This window comes from Amphiprion ocellaris, chromosome 10, assembly GCF_022539595.1.
Source record: "Amphiprion ocellaris isolate individual 3 ecotype Okinawa chromosome 10, ASM2253959v1, whole genome shotgun sequence".
NCBI lineage: Eukaryota > Metazoa > Chordata > Actinopteri > Pomacentridae > Amphiprion > Amphiprion ocellaris.
The window spans coordinates 8,265,193-8,283,476 of record NC_072775.1 but is presented as its reverse complement, the minus strand read 5'-3'; the positions used below and the strand labels follow the sequence as shown (position 1 = coordinate 8,283,476).

At 39.0% G+C, this 18,284-nt stretch overlaps 2 protein-coding genes across 2 annotated transcripts; both read right to left on the bottom strand.

Annotated features, from left to right (window-relative positions):
* Nucleotides 1-486: 486 nt before the first annotated feature.
* On the bottom strand, nt 487-5,345 carry si:ch73-71c20.5 (DUF4748 domain-containing protein). The gene is made up of 3 exons (XM_035950061.2): nt 5,244-5,345; nt 4,747-4,993; nt 487-3,076 (listed from the first exon to the last, which is right to left on the bottom strand). The coding sequence occupies exons 1-3, from the start codon at nt 5,308-5,310 to the stop codon at nt 2,917-2,919; spliced, it is 474 nt and encodes a 157-aa protein (XP_035805954.1). The 5' UTR covers nt 5,311-5,345; the 3' UTR covers nt 487-2,916.
* Nucleotides 5,346-5,691: 346 nt separating this feature from the next.
* mcm6 (minichromosome maintenance complex component 6) lies at nt 5,692-14,771 on the bottom strand. The gene is made up of 18 exons (XM_023274421.3): nt 14,561-14,771; nt 14,275-14,421; nt 12,349-12,459; nt 12,175-12,262; nt 11,921-12,082; nt 11,680-11,845; nt 11,443-11,591; nt 11,204-11,354; nt 10,007-10,148; nt 9,628-9,769; nt 9,441-9,548; nt 8,529-8,684; nt 8,243-8,371; nt 7,984-8,148; nt 6,910-7,033; nt 6,567-6,782; nt 6,318-6,457; nt 5,692-6,226 (listed from the first exon to the last, which is right to left on the bottom strand). The coding sequence occupies exons 1-18, from the start codon at nt 14,656-14,658 to the stop codon at nt 6,116-6,118; spliced, it is 2,505 nt and encodes an 834-aa protein (XP_023130189.1). The 5' UTR covers nt 14,659-14,771; the 3' UTR covers nt 5,692-6,115.
* Nucleotides 14,772-18,284: the final 3,513 nt, after the last annotated feature.

The window sequence follows — 18,284 nt, the reverse complement described above, 5'->3', positions numbered from 1 at the left end:
TTAATTCCTATTTAAAGTTTTATTGTCCTAAGATTTAATTTTTCTAATTAAACATTTAGTTTTTAATTAAATGTTTTGACTTTTAAAGGTTTAATAATCTAATGTTTTGTATTTTTCCAAATGTGTAATATTCTTGTTTAATTGTATTTTTTAAATGTTTAATTATCTAAAATATTTCATCTTTAATGTTTAATATTTTTGTTTAAAATTTTTTGTTTAATTTCATAGTTACATGCTTTGTATCTTCCGTTAAATTATCTAATTAAATATTTTGTCTAATATAATTTAATTGTATTTAATGTTTAATTTTCTTTTTTAAAGTTTTATTATATTAAATGTTTTTTCCTTTGATTTAATTGCTTTTTACTGTAGTTTATTTCTTTAATCTGTTTTTTCTGTCAAGATTTTAACCCCAACCTTAAAAATGAAACAAACCCTTAAATCACAATGAAAATACTTCTGTTGTCACAATCATGAGTTAGTCAATTATTCAGTTTATCAATTCAACTTTATTTGTTTAGCACCTTTCACACAGATAATAAAACTAAACAAGCAAAGAGAAAAAACTATGCTAAAACTATGAGTAAAACTCAAAAACATACAAACAAAAAAGAACATCGTAATAAAATGTGTTGTGTCCAGGGGATGGAGGGAGTTTATTGAAGTCTTCTTGGGCTCACATGGGAAATCATTTAAAATATAAACTTGATATTCAGTCTAAGGAAACTGGAAACTGCAGAGCGACAGAAGAACCAACAATATCTCCTGTTTTCTCCTTTAATGAGTCGACTCTTCTTGTGCTTTCAGACCAAAGAACTACAGACTCTTCACAACCTGCTCAAACTCTTGGTACAGGACCTCACCATACGGGTCAAGAAGGTTTCTGTCTCATTTCTACTCTGAAGCTCACCTTCTCCTGCTCAAACTGCTGACAAATGTTTCTGCTGCTATAAAGTCTGGCCTCCAGAACTTCCTAAAAACTCTCAAAGTCTCTTCTGCTGCAGGTTGCTTTGTAGAACTGTTCCAGAAAACCTCACTAAACCACACGGAGGGGCCTCAAGATAGTCGTCCAAATGAAACCATACAAAAACCAAACTAGCACAACCCAAACACTAAAGTCTCCTGCAGCCTACCAGAGAACCTCTGAGAACAGAGAATCAGGACAGGAACTCTTACCTTCTGGACAACCAACGTTGGTTCACAAACAAGAATACAGAATGTGTCTGACCAAAAACCTCTGAAGACTCACTACAGCCAAGATAAAGACACAACTCAGCTGCACCAAATCCACTAATCACTGCACACATTAGCACCATGTGCTAACTGTGGCTAAAGAACCACATGTACCAAGACAACTATCCAGTACAAAGCCCTAAAACACACCAAGAAACACATTAAAGTCTATTTTACTGCTGGAAGCTGCAAGCCAACGCCTAAACAACAAACTAAAGCAATGGAGCCAAACCCAGTTCTGTGGTGAAGAGAAGCAGAGGAAATGTTTGTCTGCAGCTAAATAAAGCAGGAAGACACTGAGCTGCTCAGGTGTTCCTGATAACACCAAGCAGCCACCTGGACAGCCAATAGGAACACAGCTTACTGGAAGTCCAGAGGGCTGGGTTAGTGAAGGAAATTTAGTTGAAGCAGAAAGTTAACAAAGAAAGTTGAAAACCACCTTCTGATACCTGAAATCTCTGAGTTTTCACACAAAGAACACCTGAACATGTCAAACTGGTTCCATAGTAGAACCATCATTGTAAAAACGTCATAGTATGGTGTGTTGCTCAAAAAACATTAGGACCCGGCTGTCAGGGGACAAACATGTAAGAAACATGAGAACAGAGAGAACCCAACCAGTAGGTCACAGTTTATCATCCCCCAGTCATCTCCTGAAGTCCATATGGTGAGAGACATCAGTATCTGGTTGTTAATTTACCAGAGGATGCTTATAATCATGCTGATGTGGTCTGTACTCTACAGTATTTTAGTGACTCAATAAATGCCTAAGTTGTTTTCTTTAAAATGCTTTTTAGTTTTTAATAAACATTTAAGAGCCTATATGTAATCAATAAATGGCCTTTGTCTATCTTAAGAAAAATTCACTCAGAACTCTGATATGTTAACAGTACTAAATAAATCAATAAATACATGCATACACACAAAAATAAGTTAATACATTAACTGTGTTAAGATAAGATTTAGATTTTTTTTAAAAAAGTTGTTTATGTTTTTGCAGAATCCAGTATTGCTCACTGGTTGATCATTACATTTTGTTAGTTTGATTTCACTGTTTAAAATGATGCCACCTCTTTTCAGACAGAACCTGTGATAATAAAACAATACAAAATTTTTAGTTCCGTGTTAATAAAGCACTTAAAGCTTTAAGTATGGCTAAATGCTTCTTTCAAAATTAAATATATCACTCCTTAGGTGGTAGTGGCCCCAAGTTCAGTAAAGTTGGAAAGATATTCACAGATTCAGACTTCCAGCATCAATAACTCATTAGATATAGGTTGTCAAAACATAAACGGTGCCTCTTTCCCATTGTTGCAAGGCAGACAATGTGCTACAAGCCCAGTTTTATCAAAAGTAGCTGTCTTTCAAGCTACAGGAATAACATTGGTGTCTATGGAGTGAACAGGGTCCGTCTGTAATTTGCAAAACCGCTGCAACAGTAAAGAGAGACAAATATTCAATAACTTCACTCTTATACATTGTAGTGTCACTAAAATCACTGCAGCCTTCAACTGGCTCCTGTTGACAAAGTGTTTTAACAGAAATGTAAATGCTGTAATTTGATTCTTTTAATGAACCATGTAACTTGAATGGATGTGATGCTGGTGTGACCACAGTGCACACGTCTGATGTTGCTCACAGTGGTCCAAGGGACGCTCAGGGAGTTTGTGTGTTTGCTCAGACTCATGGAAAATTAGAGGGAACATTGTAGCGGCTTCCTTCATAGTCGCCTTCATTCGATCTTTTCATCCTCTGTCTGATCTTCAGCTGCTGCAGTCGGTTTTTGTCCACTTGTCTCTTGGCCAGGAAGAAGCCGATTATACCTGTAGGGAGGCCGATCATCCTGCAAGGAAGAGAAGAAAACAATTCCTTTTGGTTAGTAAATGCTGTGATGACTAAGAGGCTTCACAACAAGCCTGAAAACACTCCTACATTTCTACTGAAATTTCATTTGACCAATACGTTTTTCCAGCTGGAAAAGACCAGTGGCATGTTACACACTGTGTTAGAAATGTTGGTAATTAATGTGAAGCATTTCTATGTTTCTTTTACATTTTCACTAAAAACCCCAGGTCCAAAATGACTTACTCACTCTCTGTAATCAGAGCCAAAGCCTTTTTTCCACTACAGCAATCAAACATTTCTTATAATTCTCATAATTGGATTTTGGACCACTTTGTGACTCTCAAGGTCTTTAAGGTTTGAAGGCTTCCGTGTCATTCTGATCTCAAGTTTCTTCCACAGATTGTAGATAGAATTAAGGCCTGGACTCTGCCTCGATGAGTCAACATGTTGATTTCATTAGAATTTCACCAGTTCTTCAGCGGTTCGACTGCAAGTTTCAGATCATTGTCTTGGGAGAAGATCCACTGCTGCCCTAAGCGAGGTTTTTCTGCAGATTGCCTGACGTTTTTCTCTCATTTTTTTTTTGTGGTGGCAGATGACATTTTATTAGTATGGTTTCACTGTTTAAAATGATGCCACTTCTTTTCAGACAGAACCTGTGATCATAAAACAATACAAAATTCTTAGTTTTATGTTAATAAAGCACTTAAACTTTTTCAAAATTAAATACCACCAATGTTATTCCTGCAGCTTGAAAGACAGCTACGTTTGATAAAACTGGGCTTGTAGCACATTGTCAACAATGATGGTAAAGAGGCATCGTTTATGTTTTGAAAACATATCTAATGAGTTATTGATGCCAGAAGTCTGAATCTGTGACTATCTTTCCAATTTCACTTAACTGTGGCCCCGAGAAGAAATGGTGGGGGTCCTTTATTTTCATTTCTGAAAGGTGGCAACCCTAAACATAGTTGACATTTTTGCTGTTTTCAGGTCTAAAATCAACATGGCCGCCTATAACCAAACACCACATGGAATTTTTACAGAAAGATTCTTCTAAATATTATATATACAATTGAGTAAAATTGAAATTGAAAGTTATTTCTAAAGATATTGTAGTAAACCTGTTGACTACTTTCTATTAAATAACTCAGAAAGCCTTGGAGTCTTGCCAGTCTTTTCTTCAGGAGGAAATGACATCATGTGGAGCAGGTCATGTGATCTGGAATTAACACACTTCCTTGAGAGGTGTTTTTGTAATGGATAACTTAGTTGAAAGTCATTTCTCAGATACTGAATCAATTTTTCATTTTCCATATAAAATTTGATGTATTGCTAAAAAAATATCTGTCATGATTATCTCAACTTAAAAGAACACGATCAAAACAATTTTTGAATAAGCTCATTTTATCATTGTTTAGCTAATTAGAAGGTGGTTGTTATTAAATTTGGATGGTTATTTAGTTGACATTTTAGAGATATCCAGTCATTTTTTAATAATAAGTGATTGTTTCCATAATAAATAATTATGGAATTTGTAAAGACATGATCATAACGAACATAAAAAAAAAATTTTTTTTTTTTTTTTTAAATTTTAATAAAAATGTATGCAAGATATATCCCTCAATTATCTATTGACCCATAAAGAGAAGAGGAGAGCAGACTCACCATGCATAGCCAATTTTAATCATGGGGTTCTTGGCCTTCCTCCTTGGGATGTACTCAGGGCCCTCCGGTTCCTCCTCCCCGGCTCTGCTGTCCTCTGGTCGGGGTGTTTGGCTACTGCTCCTCGGAGGCTCCGTCCTGGAGCTGCACAGGGAGGCAGCAGGGGACACATGTAGCCGACATGTTCGACACACTGCCGGGGTTTGACCGCTCTGAGTGAGGAGCCACCGGCCGGGAACAAGGAGGACACCTGGGGGAGAAATTTACCTTTTATGTGTTCTGAACATGACCTCCACCTGCTCTGAGGAAACGAGTTAACTCAGGTCATGAGTTACACCTACAAACACCTGCTAATGTAAAACTTCAACATCTTATACACATTATTTACATAAGTCACTCGGCCACACCCATAGCTATCGATACTAAAAACGGTAATTTCACGAATAACTTAATGGTGGCTTTATAGATGAGCCGTAACATCATTAAAAACAGGATTTTACCGTTCAGTGTTCTAACTGCTGCCAAACTAAACGCCGCCATGTTTGTTGAGTAACTGCAGTCGAGCATGCGCAGTGGCTCTGCAAGCTGCCACCTAGTGGACAACTTCAGAATCAACTTTAATGGCCAAGTACGAACACAACAGAGAAGGAACTAGGTTTTGGCTGTTGGTGTCACCCTAGGAATATGGAAAGAGAATAATAATTAAAAAATAAACTATAGAAAGAAGAAGCGAAAAAATAGTAGTAATAAAAAAATAGCACAATATATAGAGATATTTACAAGCTAGAAAGGAATATATAAACAGTAGTGCAAAATGATAATTACTACATCATGATACAGTCCAAGAAGTACTGTACATATCCATTGGTATACCGTATATTGTACTGTTCTTGTGTATCTTCACTATGGCATTGATATAAACTACTGCAGGAAATAACAAAAAGCAGATTTGTGTTTATATAAACTTTTTCTTTTATTTTTTTTAATTGAGCCAACATTTCCATTCAATTCAGGTCATACATATACAAAAAAAAAAACATACAATATAACTTGAACCCACAGAAGTACGTCTTGGTGTATGTCTCTAATTTACAGTTCTGGAAACAAACACTAAGTACACATTTTAAGAGAAACTCCACTGACTCTGCCTCAGACAGAAGCCAGTAAACAACTTGAGAAAAGAGCAACATATTTACAAAAAGTCAGCTTGACTGAGCAAACATATTTCTTTGAGAGCCACAGAATTTAATCGTTTCTTTTTACAAAATCTAACAGCATCTCCAATGCGTCTATAATGTATGTGGTACATATGAGCATTAACAACTCCTGTGAACATCAGCTTTATTGTGGTAAAGCTGGATGGTGGAGCGATTTAGTCCTCTAGGATGTAGTTGGGGTTGACCACCAGAACAACTTCTTCTTCTGTGCTCGCTGACTCCGAGCCCTTCAGGCCTGCCTGGGACAGCTCGATGAGGATGTGATCCTGGAGAAACAGATTCAGGCAGGACTTGGTGTAAACACGGAGGTCAGCATTCAGAGATTCATTATTTTATCTTTGCAAAAGGTGGACTTACATAGTGCACCAGCCTGTGGATGACCTTCTCTATCAGACCCTTCCTGTTGATCAGATCCTCCTCAGAGTCGATCTCTGACTCGATCTCCTTCAGATACCAGTTCACCACTGCACTCTTCTTCAGCTCCTCCTCCTCCTCAGCTGCAACAGAGAAAGCAGTTAAAATGTGAGATTCAGTGGGGAAAAGAAACCACAGTCGACACAAACGAAGGCAGATATCAGAATCAGACTGAAAGGGAACTTCTCTTACAGTCTTCTGCTTTGCGTAGATGCAGGACCAGCAGGTTGGAGATGCGTCTGTACTCCGTGAAGGACAGGCGTAGAGATGGTTTGGGCTGACTGCCGGGTTCATCGTGACCATTTACACCGTTGCCATGGCCATTAATTCCATTGACATGCCCATTGACACCGTTCACATGACCGTTTACTCCATTGACACCATTCACTCCATTAGGGATGTTGTCGCCTGCAGAGACAAGTTTACATGAAATGAAATCTTAGGAAAGCTTGTTTTCAGTAGAGATCCAAACCACTGGTCCAGTAGAAGCAGGTCCTGTCTGTACACATGCAGATATAAGTGTAGGTTACAGTACCTTCCTCCTGCTGCTCCTCTTCCTCCAGCTCGTCCTCCTGCTCCAGGTTGATGTCAGGCGTCTCCACTCTGATGATGGATTTGTTCAGAAGACGGAAAGCTTCCTTCACATGTTTGGGCTGCACCTGGAGACAGAAAGCAAGACGATGAAGGTCAGTGTTACTTCGGACAAACTGTAGCCGACCCTACAAAGTAAGTACTGTTGTATGCAGTGGAACGTACTGCGTCTCACCACCATGGAGAGCAGAGCGTCTCTGGAATTCCCAACTCAAAAACATTGATTCATTCCCACATTTCAAATTCCAACTGAAAACACATCTGTTTAAAACTGCCAATTCCATCCAACGCCAATTACTCTATCTCCTGTTTGTGTTTTTTTTTTCAATCTATTTACATACACAAACATACATGTTTTATTTTGTGCTACTTTATCATTCATTTGCTTTTTTCTACTCATGTTTTTATGTCATTGTTGCACTCCCTGCTCTACGTGCCTTTTAATTGCCCCCTGGGGACAAATAAAGTTTTCTGAATGTGAATACTTCGTCATAATATCACACCTTAAATTTAACCATCTTGCTAATTTATCCGTCCAGTCTGTTGTGCAAAATGAGCTGTCATCTGTCTGTGTGCACTCTGCAGTTCAAGCTTGTTTTTACATGTAAGAGACAACGTGACACTTCTTCCATTATGCACAGGATTGTGGGAAACAATGGTCAGAAAAGCATAGCGGCATCTATACTGAAAAAAGTGACTAGATGTAGTCTGACATCCTGGTACTTTTGGAATATTGCCTTTGAGATACTATGTATTTGGATATACTAAATCTGTTCAGTATGTCCAAATATCCTTCCTTTTTTTGAACGTTTATTGGAAAAAAAAAATCTGGGCTTTTATTTTGAAAGAATGATTCCTAACTACACAATCACAGCGTATATACATACATACATATACTCTTACTATTAGAAAGTGCCTTTGTTTTGTAAGTTAAATTGATTGTTAAACTGGTTGTGTTTTATGTTTCATGCTGCCTCCAATGTGACCTTTGGATAAATGCAGTGTTTTCTGTTTGTACCTCATCACAGCAGTGCATGCGCGCCATGCCTTCCGACAGGCGGATCATGCTCTCCAGCTGTCGCACCGTTATCCTCCAGGCAGACTTGGACACACCTCCAGAGCCGTCTCGCTGGCGGAGACGCTTGTACTGCTCGACGATGAACTCTTCTGACTCGCTGGAGATCTATAGATGTGCAATGGTTAAGATAAAACCTTAGTGGAAACAGTAAAACCAGAGTTAAAGATATGAGTGAAGGTAGAGATGCAAACACGCCCACCTTAGGTTTGAACTGCCTGGCGAAGAGCAGGTATCTGCGGATCTCATCCAGAGAATACAGTCTGTCCACCGACTCCTCCACACGGGAGTGCAGGTCCACGATGCGCCTGGCGATGGCGTAGTCTGTAACCTACGAGACACACAGAATGATACATGTTCAACTCAGAAATTGGGTTGTTACAGCTTTAAAGTCATGCAAATCACAAAGAATAGAAATGCATTTAAAACAGCTGAGTACAAAATAAAAATGTAGCAGCAAAAAGAAAAGCACAGACTGTGCTGCGTACCTCATTGCAGTCGTCCACCAGGATGAAGAAGAGGTCGAAGCGGCTCATGATGGGGGCGGTCAGGTTCACGTTCTGCTTCAGGCTCTTGCTGCGGTCGTAGCGTCCGCTCACTGGGTTGGCAGCAGCCAGGATGGAAGTGCGAGCGTTCAGAGTGGCCTGGAGGAAAAGTCTGGTTACTGAAAAGCCTTCTTAGGTAGCTTTATTTAGTCCTGTAAAAAACACTGCTGCAGAAATACAACATCAGTTTTATTCTAATATATATAGAGATAGACAGATAGAGAGATATTCTAGTTTTTTTGCTCATTTTCTTCTATAGTTGGGTTTATATATTATTATTGATATTTTTAGTTAGATTTTTTGTTATGTTTTTATATTTGGGCTCAATATATATACACATATTGTCTGTTTATTTTATTTATTTTATGCTAATTTTTAAATATTTGTTTTATATATTTTTTGGTGGGGGGTTGCTCATTTTCTTCTATATTTGCATTTATATATTATTGTTTATTTTTTTTTGCTATTTTTTCTGTATTTGAGATTAGATATTTTTTGTTTATTTTTTGCTCAGTTTTTTTTCTATATTTGCTTTTTTTTGCTCATTTTCTTCTATATTTGGGTTTATATATTATTTCTATTTTTTGTTTTATTTGATTTTTTTCTAGATTTGGGTTTATATTTATTAAATTGTTTCTTATTTATTTTACTTATTTTTTGCTCTTTTTTTCTATATTTGGGTCTTAAATGGTTAACAACAGTAACAACAGTGCATTTTCTACTTGTAATGGTTCACCGTCACCTCTTGCCAAACATGTGGCAAACAAGTGATGTCAAATCTACTTGAGGACATATTTAGGCCTCTCTGGATACGAAGCTTCAGTTTTTGAGCCGGCTGAAGCTGACGTGTCTCACCTTGACTCCAGCCTTGGTGATGCTGATGGTCTGCTGCTCCATGGCTTCATGAATGGCCACCTGGTCCTTGAGGTCCATTTTGTCAAACTCATCAATGCAGCAAACACCCTGAAAGCAGATATTGCTGTTAATAGCACAGAATGTACATAAATGTCGTTCATTAGACTTAATAAATCAGAATACTTACGTTGTCTGCGAGCATCAGAGCTCCAGCCTCGATGACGAACTCGTGGGACTCTTCGTCTCGAACCACAGCTGCTGTCAGACCTGCAGCACTGCTGGCTTTACCGCTGGTGTACACAGCTCTGGGACTGAACTCCTCCACGTGTCTGTAAACATACATTTATAATATTAAGAGATTTGTGGATAAGAGTGGAGACATTCCCTCCCGTTTGATCCACTACAAAGGCAGACAAAAAGACAAAACACCAACCGCTTCGTTCCTTTGAACATTAAAAGTCTTGACAAGCAATAAGACTAACCATCCAATCGAGGAATTTCACTACCAGTCAATGTTTTTCCAGCAGAACAAGAACTTGAGTACTGTGTGCAGGTGTGTTACTCACTTGAGGAACTGGCTCTTTGCGGTACTCGGGTCTCCAACGATGCAGACGTTGATGTCTCCTCTCAGCGAGGTTCCCTCCATGGTCGTCTTGGGAACGCCTCCGAACAGCATCAGCAGGATGCCGCGCTTCACCTCATCGTTTCCTGCATGTTGAACACCAACGTTTAGCTGAAAGGTCACAGCTTCGCTAAATCACCACTGAAACCACAGATACAGTGGTCCCTCATCTATCGCAGGGTTACATTCCCCCCACGATAGACGATATTTATTTTATTATTTATATATATTTTAAGGCTTTATAAACCCTCCCCACACACCGCAGAGCAACACTATGCAGCGATCAGACGTCTCTGTAAAATGGACAAGATGCTGAAATTCCCCAAATTTCTGAAACTTTGCAAAAACTTCGGGAAGAAAATTCCAATAATTCCTTAAAAGTTTCCCTTAAAAGTTTTATTTTTAAAAAATCCCCCAAATTTGGCAAGAAAATAATTTCAAAAAATGAGTAAAAATCTTCCAAAAAAATCCTAAAAATATCTAAAGTGATTCCATGTATATCAGTAAAACTTCTAATATTTTCTTTAAGAACATTCACAAAAGATTTTATGTGAATGTTCTTAAGAAACTTTTTTTTTTTTTTTTAAATTCCACCAAAAAATGTTCAAAGATTTCCCAAAAATGTTGAAAATGTGGTCATCAGAAGTTTCACTGTGAAAATATATATTTTTTTCTCCACATTTTCATGTCCTGCGGGTCAATTTTGACCCGCAGGACGACATGAGGGTTAAATGTCATTGTTGTGGTTTATGTTAGTGTTATTAGTGTTTTATTGTGTTTTTGTGGTTTAGTCAGTCTAGTTAGTTTGGTTAAGTGTTAGTTTCTCAGAACCGTGAGTGTGAAGTGTGTTTGACTTCCTGCCACTTTCTACCTTGCTGCTGCCTGTGTGTGTCAAAATAAAAGCATCTGCCAGTTGCATAAAGCATAAAAGGCAGATATCCTTTCTTCAGTGTTGTTCTTCAACGCAGCTCGCCACAATAATAAATATATAAAAACACCCATATACTGCAAAATCCTGCGATATAATCCACCATAAATAATGCAATTTAAAAATCTGCTAAACACTGAGGCCGCGAAAAGTGAACCGTGATATGGCGAGGGACCACTTTATATTTGAAAAAAGGGCTTGTAAATGACTGACCGTGGATGGTGGGGAAGAGGCTGGTGCACAGGTTGTGGTACAGGTTCTTGTCTTGGCTCATCTCAAACACTTTCTCCCACTCCTTCTCCGTCATCTGGCTCTTGATGCTCTCTGCAGTTTGCTCCTCCTCACGCAGCTCCTTACCACCAAACTACCAGAAAGAAGACACATTCAGGATTAAACACCGGGTTCATCTGGAGCTTTTTAGCTGTGTTTTAGATGTAGTGCGAGCCTCTTACTCGTGGGTTGGTCGGGGCCACGTTGCAGGCCAGGAAGGCCAGTCTGTATGAGAGCTCTCTGACTCCCAGAGCTTTCAGGCCTCTCAAACCCTCCGACTCGAAGCCCTGAGGACCTCCAGCCACACGGCTGCTGGTCTCGGCTCGCACACCTGCACAGATAACAACCACAGGAGTCACAAAGCAGATCTTCCAGCAGGATTCCTTCAGGCTCTTCACTGACTGAGACTGAAACCGTACCAGGAGTGCTGAGCTGGGAGACGTCCGGCACGACGATGAGAGTCCCGGTGAAGTCGCAGCGGTCTCCAGCCTGAGCCGTCTCCACAGCCTCGGCCCTCAGCACGATCTCCAGGGAACGAGGGATCGAACCACGAGGAAGCTCCGCCTGCGTCTCCTGGATACGCACCTGAACACACCGATAGCATAGTCAGCGCACGTTCTTCTCATTTAAAACACGCCTCCTGTCTCAGAGCTAAAGCACCTTCTGGAAGTCGATGAACTTGGATTTGTGTGTGTCGAGGTGGAAGCGGGAGCGGTTGTTGCAGACGGGGTTTCTGCAGATGGTCGGTGGGGAATATTTGAACTGCTGAGGGACGTCTTTGATCACCGCCTGGCAGTCCATGCACAGGAAGGTACCACTCACCTGAAAGCACAAAGAATGATATTATTAGAAACAACTCCAGAGGACAAGCTCATTATTATATTTAGATTCATGATTGCTAATCTGCATCTCACCAGTTCAGGATGGACTGGGTGTGTTCTCACCACCTGACCGCTGATCTTCACCAGGGTGCCGATACGCATCGAGGACAGCTCTCTGATCCTGCGTCACACACATGAAAATATTTAGTATTTCCCCCTGTCCCTGCACATTAAACCAGGCTGATTCAGATTTGTTGTGTGTCTTACTTGTGTCTGGTTGGGAGATCCTCGATGGCAACGTAGAACTCTTTGTTCAGAGGAACATTCCCATGATCCCGAGCAAAGTTGCGTACAGCCCGACAGAGGAAGGGATACACTCTGGAAACAGAGAAGGCTTAAAGGTAATCTATGGATCAATATATAATTGTGGGACTTTTTGTATCATAGTTGACAGGTATCCTAGTTGACATTTTTGCTGTTTTCAGACCTAAAATCAACATGATTGCCTATAACCAAACACCACATGGCATTTTTACAGAAAGATTCTTCTAAATATTATATATACAATTGATTAAATTGAAACCGAAAGTTATTTATAAAGATACTGTAGTAAACCTGTTGACATACCATAAATCCACACTTGACTCACACACTACTTTATATTAAATAACTCAGAAAGCCTTGGAGTCTTGCCAGTCTTTTCTTCAGAAGGAAATGACATCATGTGGAGCAGGTCATGTGATCTGGAATTAACACACTTCCTTGAGAGGTGTTTTTGTAATGGGTAACTTAGTTGAAAGTGACTTTTTGGACACAGATAGACTTCATTATTTTCCATATAAAATTTGATATATTGTCAAAAAAGAAATATCTGTCATGATTATCTCAACTTAATAAAAAGAACACAATCAAAACAATTTTTGAATAAGCTCGTTATTAATGTTTAGCTAATTAGAAGGTGGTTATTATTAAATCTAGATGTTTTTTTAGTTGACATTTTAGTGACATCCAGTCATTTTTTATTGTGATTGTTTCCATAATAAATAATTATGGAATTTGTAAAGAAATGATCATAATAAACATAAAAAGCATTTGTGTTTTTTTTTTTTACTTTTAATAAAAATGTATGCAAGATATATCCCAAGGACTTTTAAAGTCCCTCAATTGTATATTGACCCCTATGATGCTTTTACAGTCTGTTTATTCAGCATTTAATCAATACTTGTGCACTAAATTAGGGGATTATCTTTACTTCCAGCAAAGGCACCTCCAAGGGGATGCTATGGCCACCCCAGATCTGAAACTCCAACGTCCAAGTTTCAGTGAATGTCACTATAGTACTGAAATCATTGTGCAGCCGTTAATGAGCATCACAGAGCATAAAGGACACAGTTTGCTCACATTTAGTTACTGGAGGTGCACACAGAGCTGTTGACAGGAGCTGAAGTTTAGTTTGTTGCTTCCAGCTGTTTGTAGGAGTCTCTCCGCTGACTTACTAAATATTAAATACCTGCAGCATCAGGATCCATGAGAGCATCTCCAAAGAAAGAGCTGTGCTTAAACTTATTAAATATTAACAAAAATAAATAATCATTTGCTACATAGCTGAGTCTTGAAGTCAATCACAGCTTGATATTATTACATGGTCAAAGTTTGATCTGTTTAGTAAAGTTAAAATATTTTTCCGTCATATTAAGCAAATTTTTCAGTTTCACAGGAAGATATCTGCAGCAGTGGTGTTATTGTGCATTACAGAATACAATCACAAGACCATACGTTGCTGCAGTTTGATAAATTATCATCACACATTGATATAATGTATGTTTTTTAAATATTAAGATCCAAAATAAGCTCTGGTTGTGTCTTTAATATATAGTTTATGATGCCTACAGGTAAATTAACAGTATTAGTCAGATAATTAGGAACATTTACTGAAAAATAACAAACCAAAGTACATCAACATGACATTTATTGTCGCATACAACAACAGCATAAAGACATTCTAAACCTTCATTTATGTCTTCTGGTTTCTGTGTGCTATTCCTAGATTTTCTGGCCCCATCAGGCCCCCTTAAGTAACAACTCTGGAGGAGTCTCTGACTTTAAGACCAAACTACAGCAGAAAAGTTGAACTCTTTCGCACTAAAGTAATCTGAGTTTTGCACAGTTTCCATGTGTTCCTGGGCAGTTCACCTGTAGTACTCCTCCTGGATGGTGGTGGCCAGCTCCTGGTTGAAGCCCTCCAGGTCTGTGAAGCTCACCAGCAGGGTGTTCCTCTCAGGCCTGATCAGCTCCTCGGCCTCCCGGACGTACTTCACCTCCCCATCCCCGGACTGAAACCTGCCCCAAGACACGGACAGACAAAAACATCAGGAAACACAGTAAAATAGAGCCGATCGGAGCAGCTCTGGATGCTCACGGTGACTGAGAAATCAGCCAAGAGTACAATGAAAATGAAGCGTGCTGCTGCCTGACTTACTCCTCTAAGAAAGCCTGGAACAACTTCTGGCATTTCTCCGCCAGCTCGTCCTTCACCGTCGCTCCGACATTTTCCGCGGTGGCTGTAGCGACGTCCATGATGCCAAAGTGTCCGAAAAGATCCGAAAAAATGTGCAGAAATATGCGCAGAAACTCCGAGCCGGACCGCTGCTGCACAGAACACGTTCAGCTCCTCACAACAGAGAGCAGTTTCGCGCGAAAAGCTGCCACACGTGACGTTTGGCGCGCCGCTTTCGGCCAATCAGAAATGCCATGCAAATCGATCCGGGATTTTAGCCAGTCAGGGGAGAGAGCGTAAAGTGACGCTTTATTTCCCGCTTCATGCTTCGAAGGAGGAAAAAAAAGTCGTAACGTGCTCCGTCTTTGTGTTTCTTCGTCCAACAAATGTTATTTTAACGTGACATGATGCAGAAAAGGACAGAAAACTGTGAATTAATCAATTGTGACCGTTTTAAGTTTTTCAAACGGCTGAAAGTAAGCAGACAAAATATACACAATACTTTTCAGAAGTATACAAATCCTTAATTTAACATACATTAATACATGTGAAGACACACTAGAAAGACTGTACATCAAAAATCCCCCCTGAGAGAAATCTACTATCAGCAAAATTAACTTGGAGTATTAAAAGTAGCATTAGTTTGACTTAAATTAAACATTACATGTAGTAGAATGTAACTAAGTACATTTATTCAAGTACTATTCTCCACGATACAAGCACCACCGCCACTACTACTGTTAATAATCAGAATAATAACAACAAAAATTTAAATTATATAGTGTTATGGAAATCCGAATAAGCCGCAGCCAGAACAGTCACGGTGCAACAGAATTTGTCTTTGTAATTTATTAAAGAATAAGAGAGCACGCAATTAAGACACAAATCACAACTACTGCTTCACATGCATGGAGGGATTTCTCATGGAAAAATTGCATTAGATATTTTCCAGAACAAAAGTTCAAACAGACTGGGACACAACTCAAATGCTGGAGAGGATGAGGCTGATGTGAAGAAGACCAGACACACTTAAACTGTGGATGCTCTCCTGCTGGGACAGTGTTCATTCAGCGTTTCAGCATTTTATCATCATGCAGTTCCCCACAGTGACCACTGGAGGGCAGCGAATACTCATGTTTCTGAATTTTCTTAATTTAATTACCAACTCTGCCTCCCTCAGGAGAGATACGATAACACACAAGTACAGCGAAGTACAAGTATAGATTAAAATACAACAAAAAACTTCATCATAACCTTTTTGTATATTTTGTGTATGAGCTCCAAGAACGTACATTGAGGTCAGCCATATATTTGCGAAGACATTATTTACTGCAGGGCTGCTTGTTGTAATCACATTACATGATGCAGGAGTTCATATTTTTTGCCACCACTAATACAGATACCAGAGATCACAACTAATATAAATACATTCAGTAATAGTAATTGCAATAAACATTTGCATTATTCTCACAGAGGAATGTGAAGCTGTAGTTTTGAGCTGCTGCTAGGGTGACAAAAATTGTTCTGTGTTTCTTCGATATGTGCATTTGCATTGATTTGGCAACCATTTTATCATATTAGATCATTAAATTGCAGATGTTGCAGTACTTGCATATTTTGATTTACCAGTAAAAGCTGCTGTATAGGAGATGAAACTCTCAATTTAGAGACACTTTCTAATGTCTGAAATAAAGCTTTTTGCTTAAGTGTCAACTGAAGACTCAGTAGAATCTCTCTTCTTCTCTTCAGACAGGGCAGACGATGGCTTTCTAAAAGAAATTTCTTGAAATTTTGCACATTTTTTTCCATATAAAATGCCGTATAACACAACTTTTTACTCAATAGCCACTGTGGATGCATTGAAATAACTTTAAATGGCCACTGGAGGAGGCTGTTTATCAGAACAAAGCAGCAATTATTGAACACTACAGATTATTTTCTATATCAATTAGCCAGTCAGTTGATTTTTAAAAAGTGGCAAACCAACAGAAACTATTTTTTAAAAAGCCATAATGTTCAAAGTGACTTAAATCATGCACAAAGTGACTCAATATGTATACAAAACCACAAAACCACGTGTCCAGTGCCAAAAAACTCAAAACATGTTCAAAATGCCAAAATACGTGTCCAAAGTGAAATGAAACATGTCTAAAATGACAAAAAAAACATGGTCAAAGTGATTCAAAACTCATCCATAATCTCAAAACACAAGTGTCCAGCATCAAAAACATGACTAAAGTGACTCAAAACCTGTTCAAAATACCAAAACATTCGTCCAAAATGAGTCAGAACTTGGCTAAAATGACAAAAAAAATACATGACCAAAGTGATTCAAAACTTGTCCACAATGCCAAAAAGACCTGTCCAAAGTGACTTAAATCATGCCCAAAGTGATTCAATATGTATTCAAAACCACAAAAACACATGTCCATTGCCAAAAACATGTATAAAGCGACTTAAAACATGTTCAAAATGCCAAAAGACCTGTCCAAAGTGACAATGCTGCATTATAATATACCGTGGATTTAAACTCTGATTTAAATGCTAAACAGAAAAGAAAGGCGTCACTGTAAGAATTTAAAGTAATTCTAATTGCTTGGCAGTTGTGGTGCAGCTTACTGTAGCTTTGAGGTCAGTGCCTTGCTTAAGGGCGATAGCAGCAGCATTTCTAACCTGTATGTTTTTCAGAATAGGAGGAAAAACCAAACTGAACACAACAAATCCTGCAGTTTTCAGTCCCAGGACCACCTGTGAAGCTCAACACTGATTTCTGCTCCATTATTCCATGAATTTCTATTTCTGTTCCCACATCATTCTCACGTCTCCACCTGCTGAGGTCAGTACAAACGCTCCCGGCAGGCTATTGGTTTCACCTGTCACATTGTATTAATCCACCAGGAACAGGGCAGGAAGTTATTGCGGGCCATTTGGATGCAACTCAGTCTCTCTCTGCCACTTTATTTCTCCTTTTGTCTTGACCTCTGGCTTTCCCACAATTGTTCAGCGGCAGGAAACTCAGCTTGTCTGAATATGAAGGAACCTGACCATCTGTAGGGCAAACACACAAAAGCCCCCCGACACAAACGCTCACACATGTGCACCACAACATCAGTGCCATGGTAACTGGTGAGGAGGTTTTTATATAATATCTGAATCCAGAACTGTATGATGTACTAGCAGAACTACCACTGCAGCAACTGTTAGTCATAATAACATGCATGTACAGATTAAACACAGCCTATAGTGACATTATAATAAAAATCAAAGCTTTTCTGGTGTCAGATTTGGAGTAACAGGTGAGAAACTACACAATGTGAAGCACTAGTTGCAGGATATGAAAAAGAAGAAGGGAAAATGAGTTGTTTCCTGCTTCATCTGTATTCACACGGTGACACGGTTTCATTGTTTTGGTGACGTTCTCCTCATAGATTTGAAATCAAGCAGTGATTCGGTTTCATGTCGCTCACATCAACACTGGATGAACAGAACAGGATGTACGGTTTGTCTTGTACAAGAAACCCCAGTTTCAGGACACTGCATCAGGACGGTCGTATTAAACGTAATTATAAGACATCCAAGAGGTATTTTCAGGTCAAAAAATAGGCAGAACCCAACACTAAAACGCTCAAGAAAGGGAAAAGGTAGTTCAAGCTAGACCAAACTTCACCACTGAGGGTAAAGACTGACCACTGACAGACAATACTGA

Coding starts and splice junctions, on each gene's coding strand:
- si:ch73-71c20.5 (XM_035950061.2), bottom strand. CDS start 5,310: ATGCTCGACTGCAGTTACTCAACAAACATGGCGGCGTTTAGTTTGGCA. Junction 4,994..5,243: donor AGCAGTTAGAACACTGAACG/GTAAAATCCTGT, acceptor TTTCTCCCCCAG/GTGTCCTCCTTGTTCCCGGC. Junction 3,077..4,746: donor ATTAAAATTGGCTATGCATG/GTGAGTCTGCTC, acceptor TCTTCCTTGCAG/GATGATCGGCCTCCCTACAG.
- mcm6 (XM_023274421.3), bottom strand. CDS start 14,658: ATGGACGTCGCTACAGCCACCGCGGAAAATGTCGGAGCGACGGTGAAG. Junction 9,770..10,006: donor GCAAAGAGCCAGTTCCTCAA/GTGAGTAACACA, acceptor GTATGTTTACAG/ACACGTGGAGGAGTTCAGTC. Junction 7,034..7,983: donor GCATGCACTGCTGTGATGAG/GTACAAACAGAA, acceptor TTCTGTCTCCAG/GTGCAGCCCAAACATGTGAA.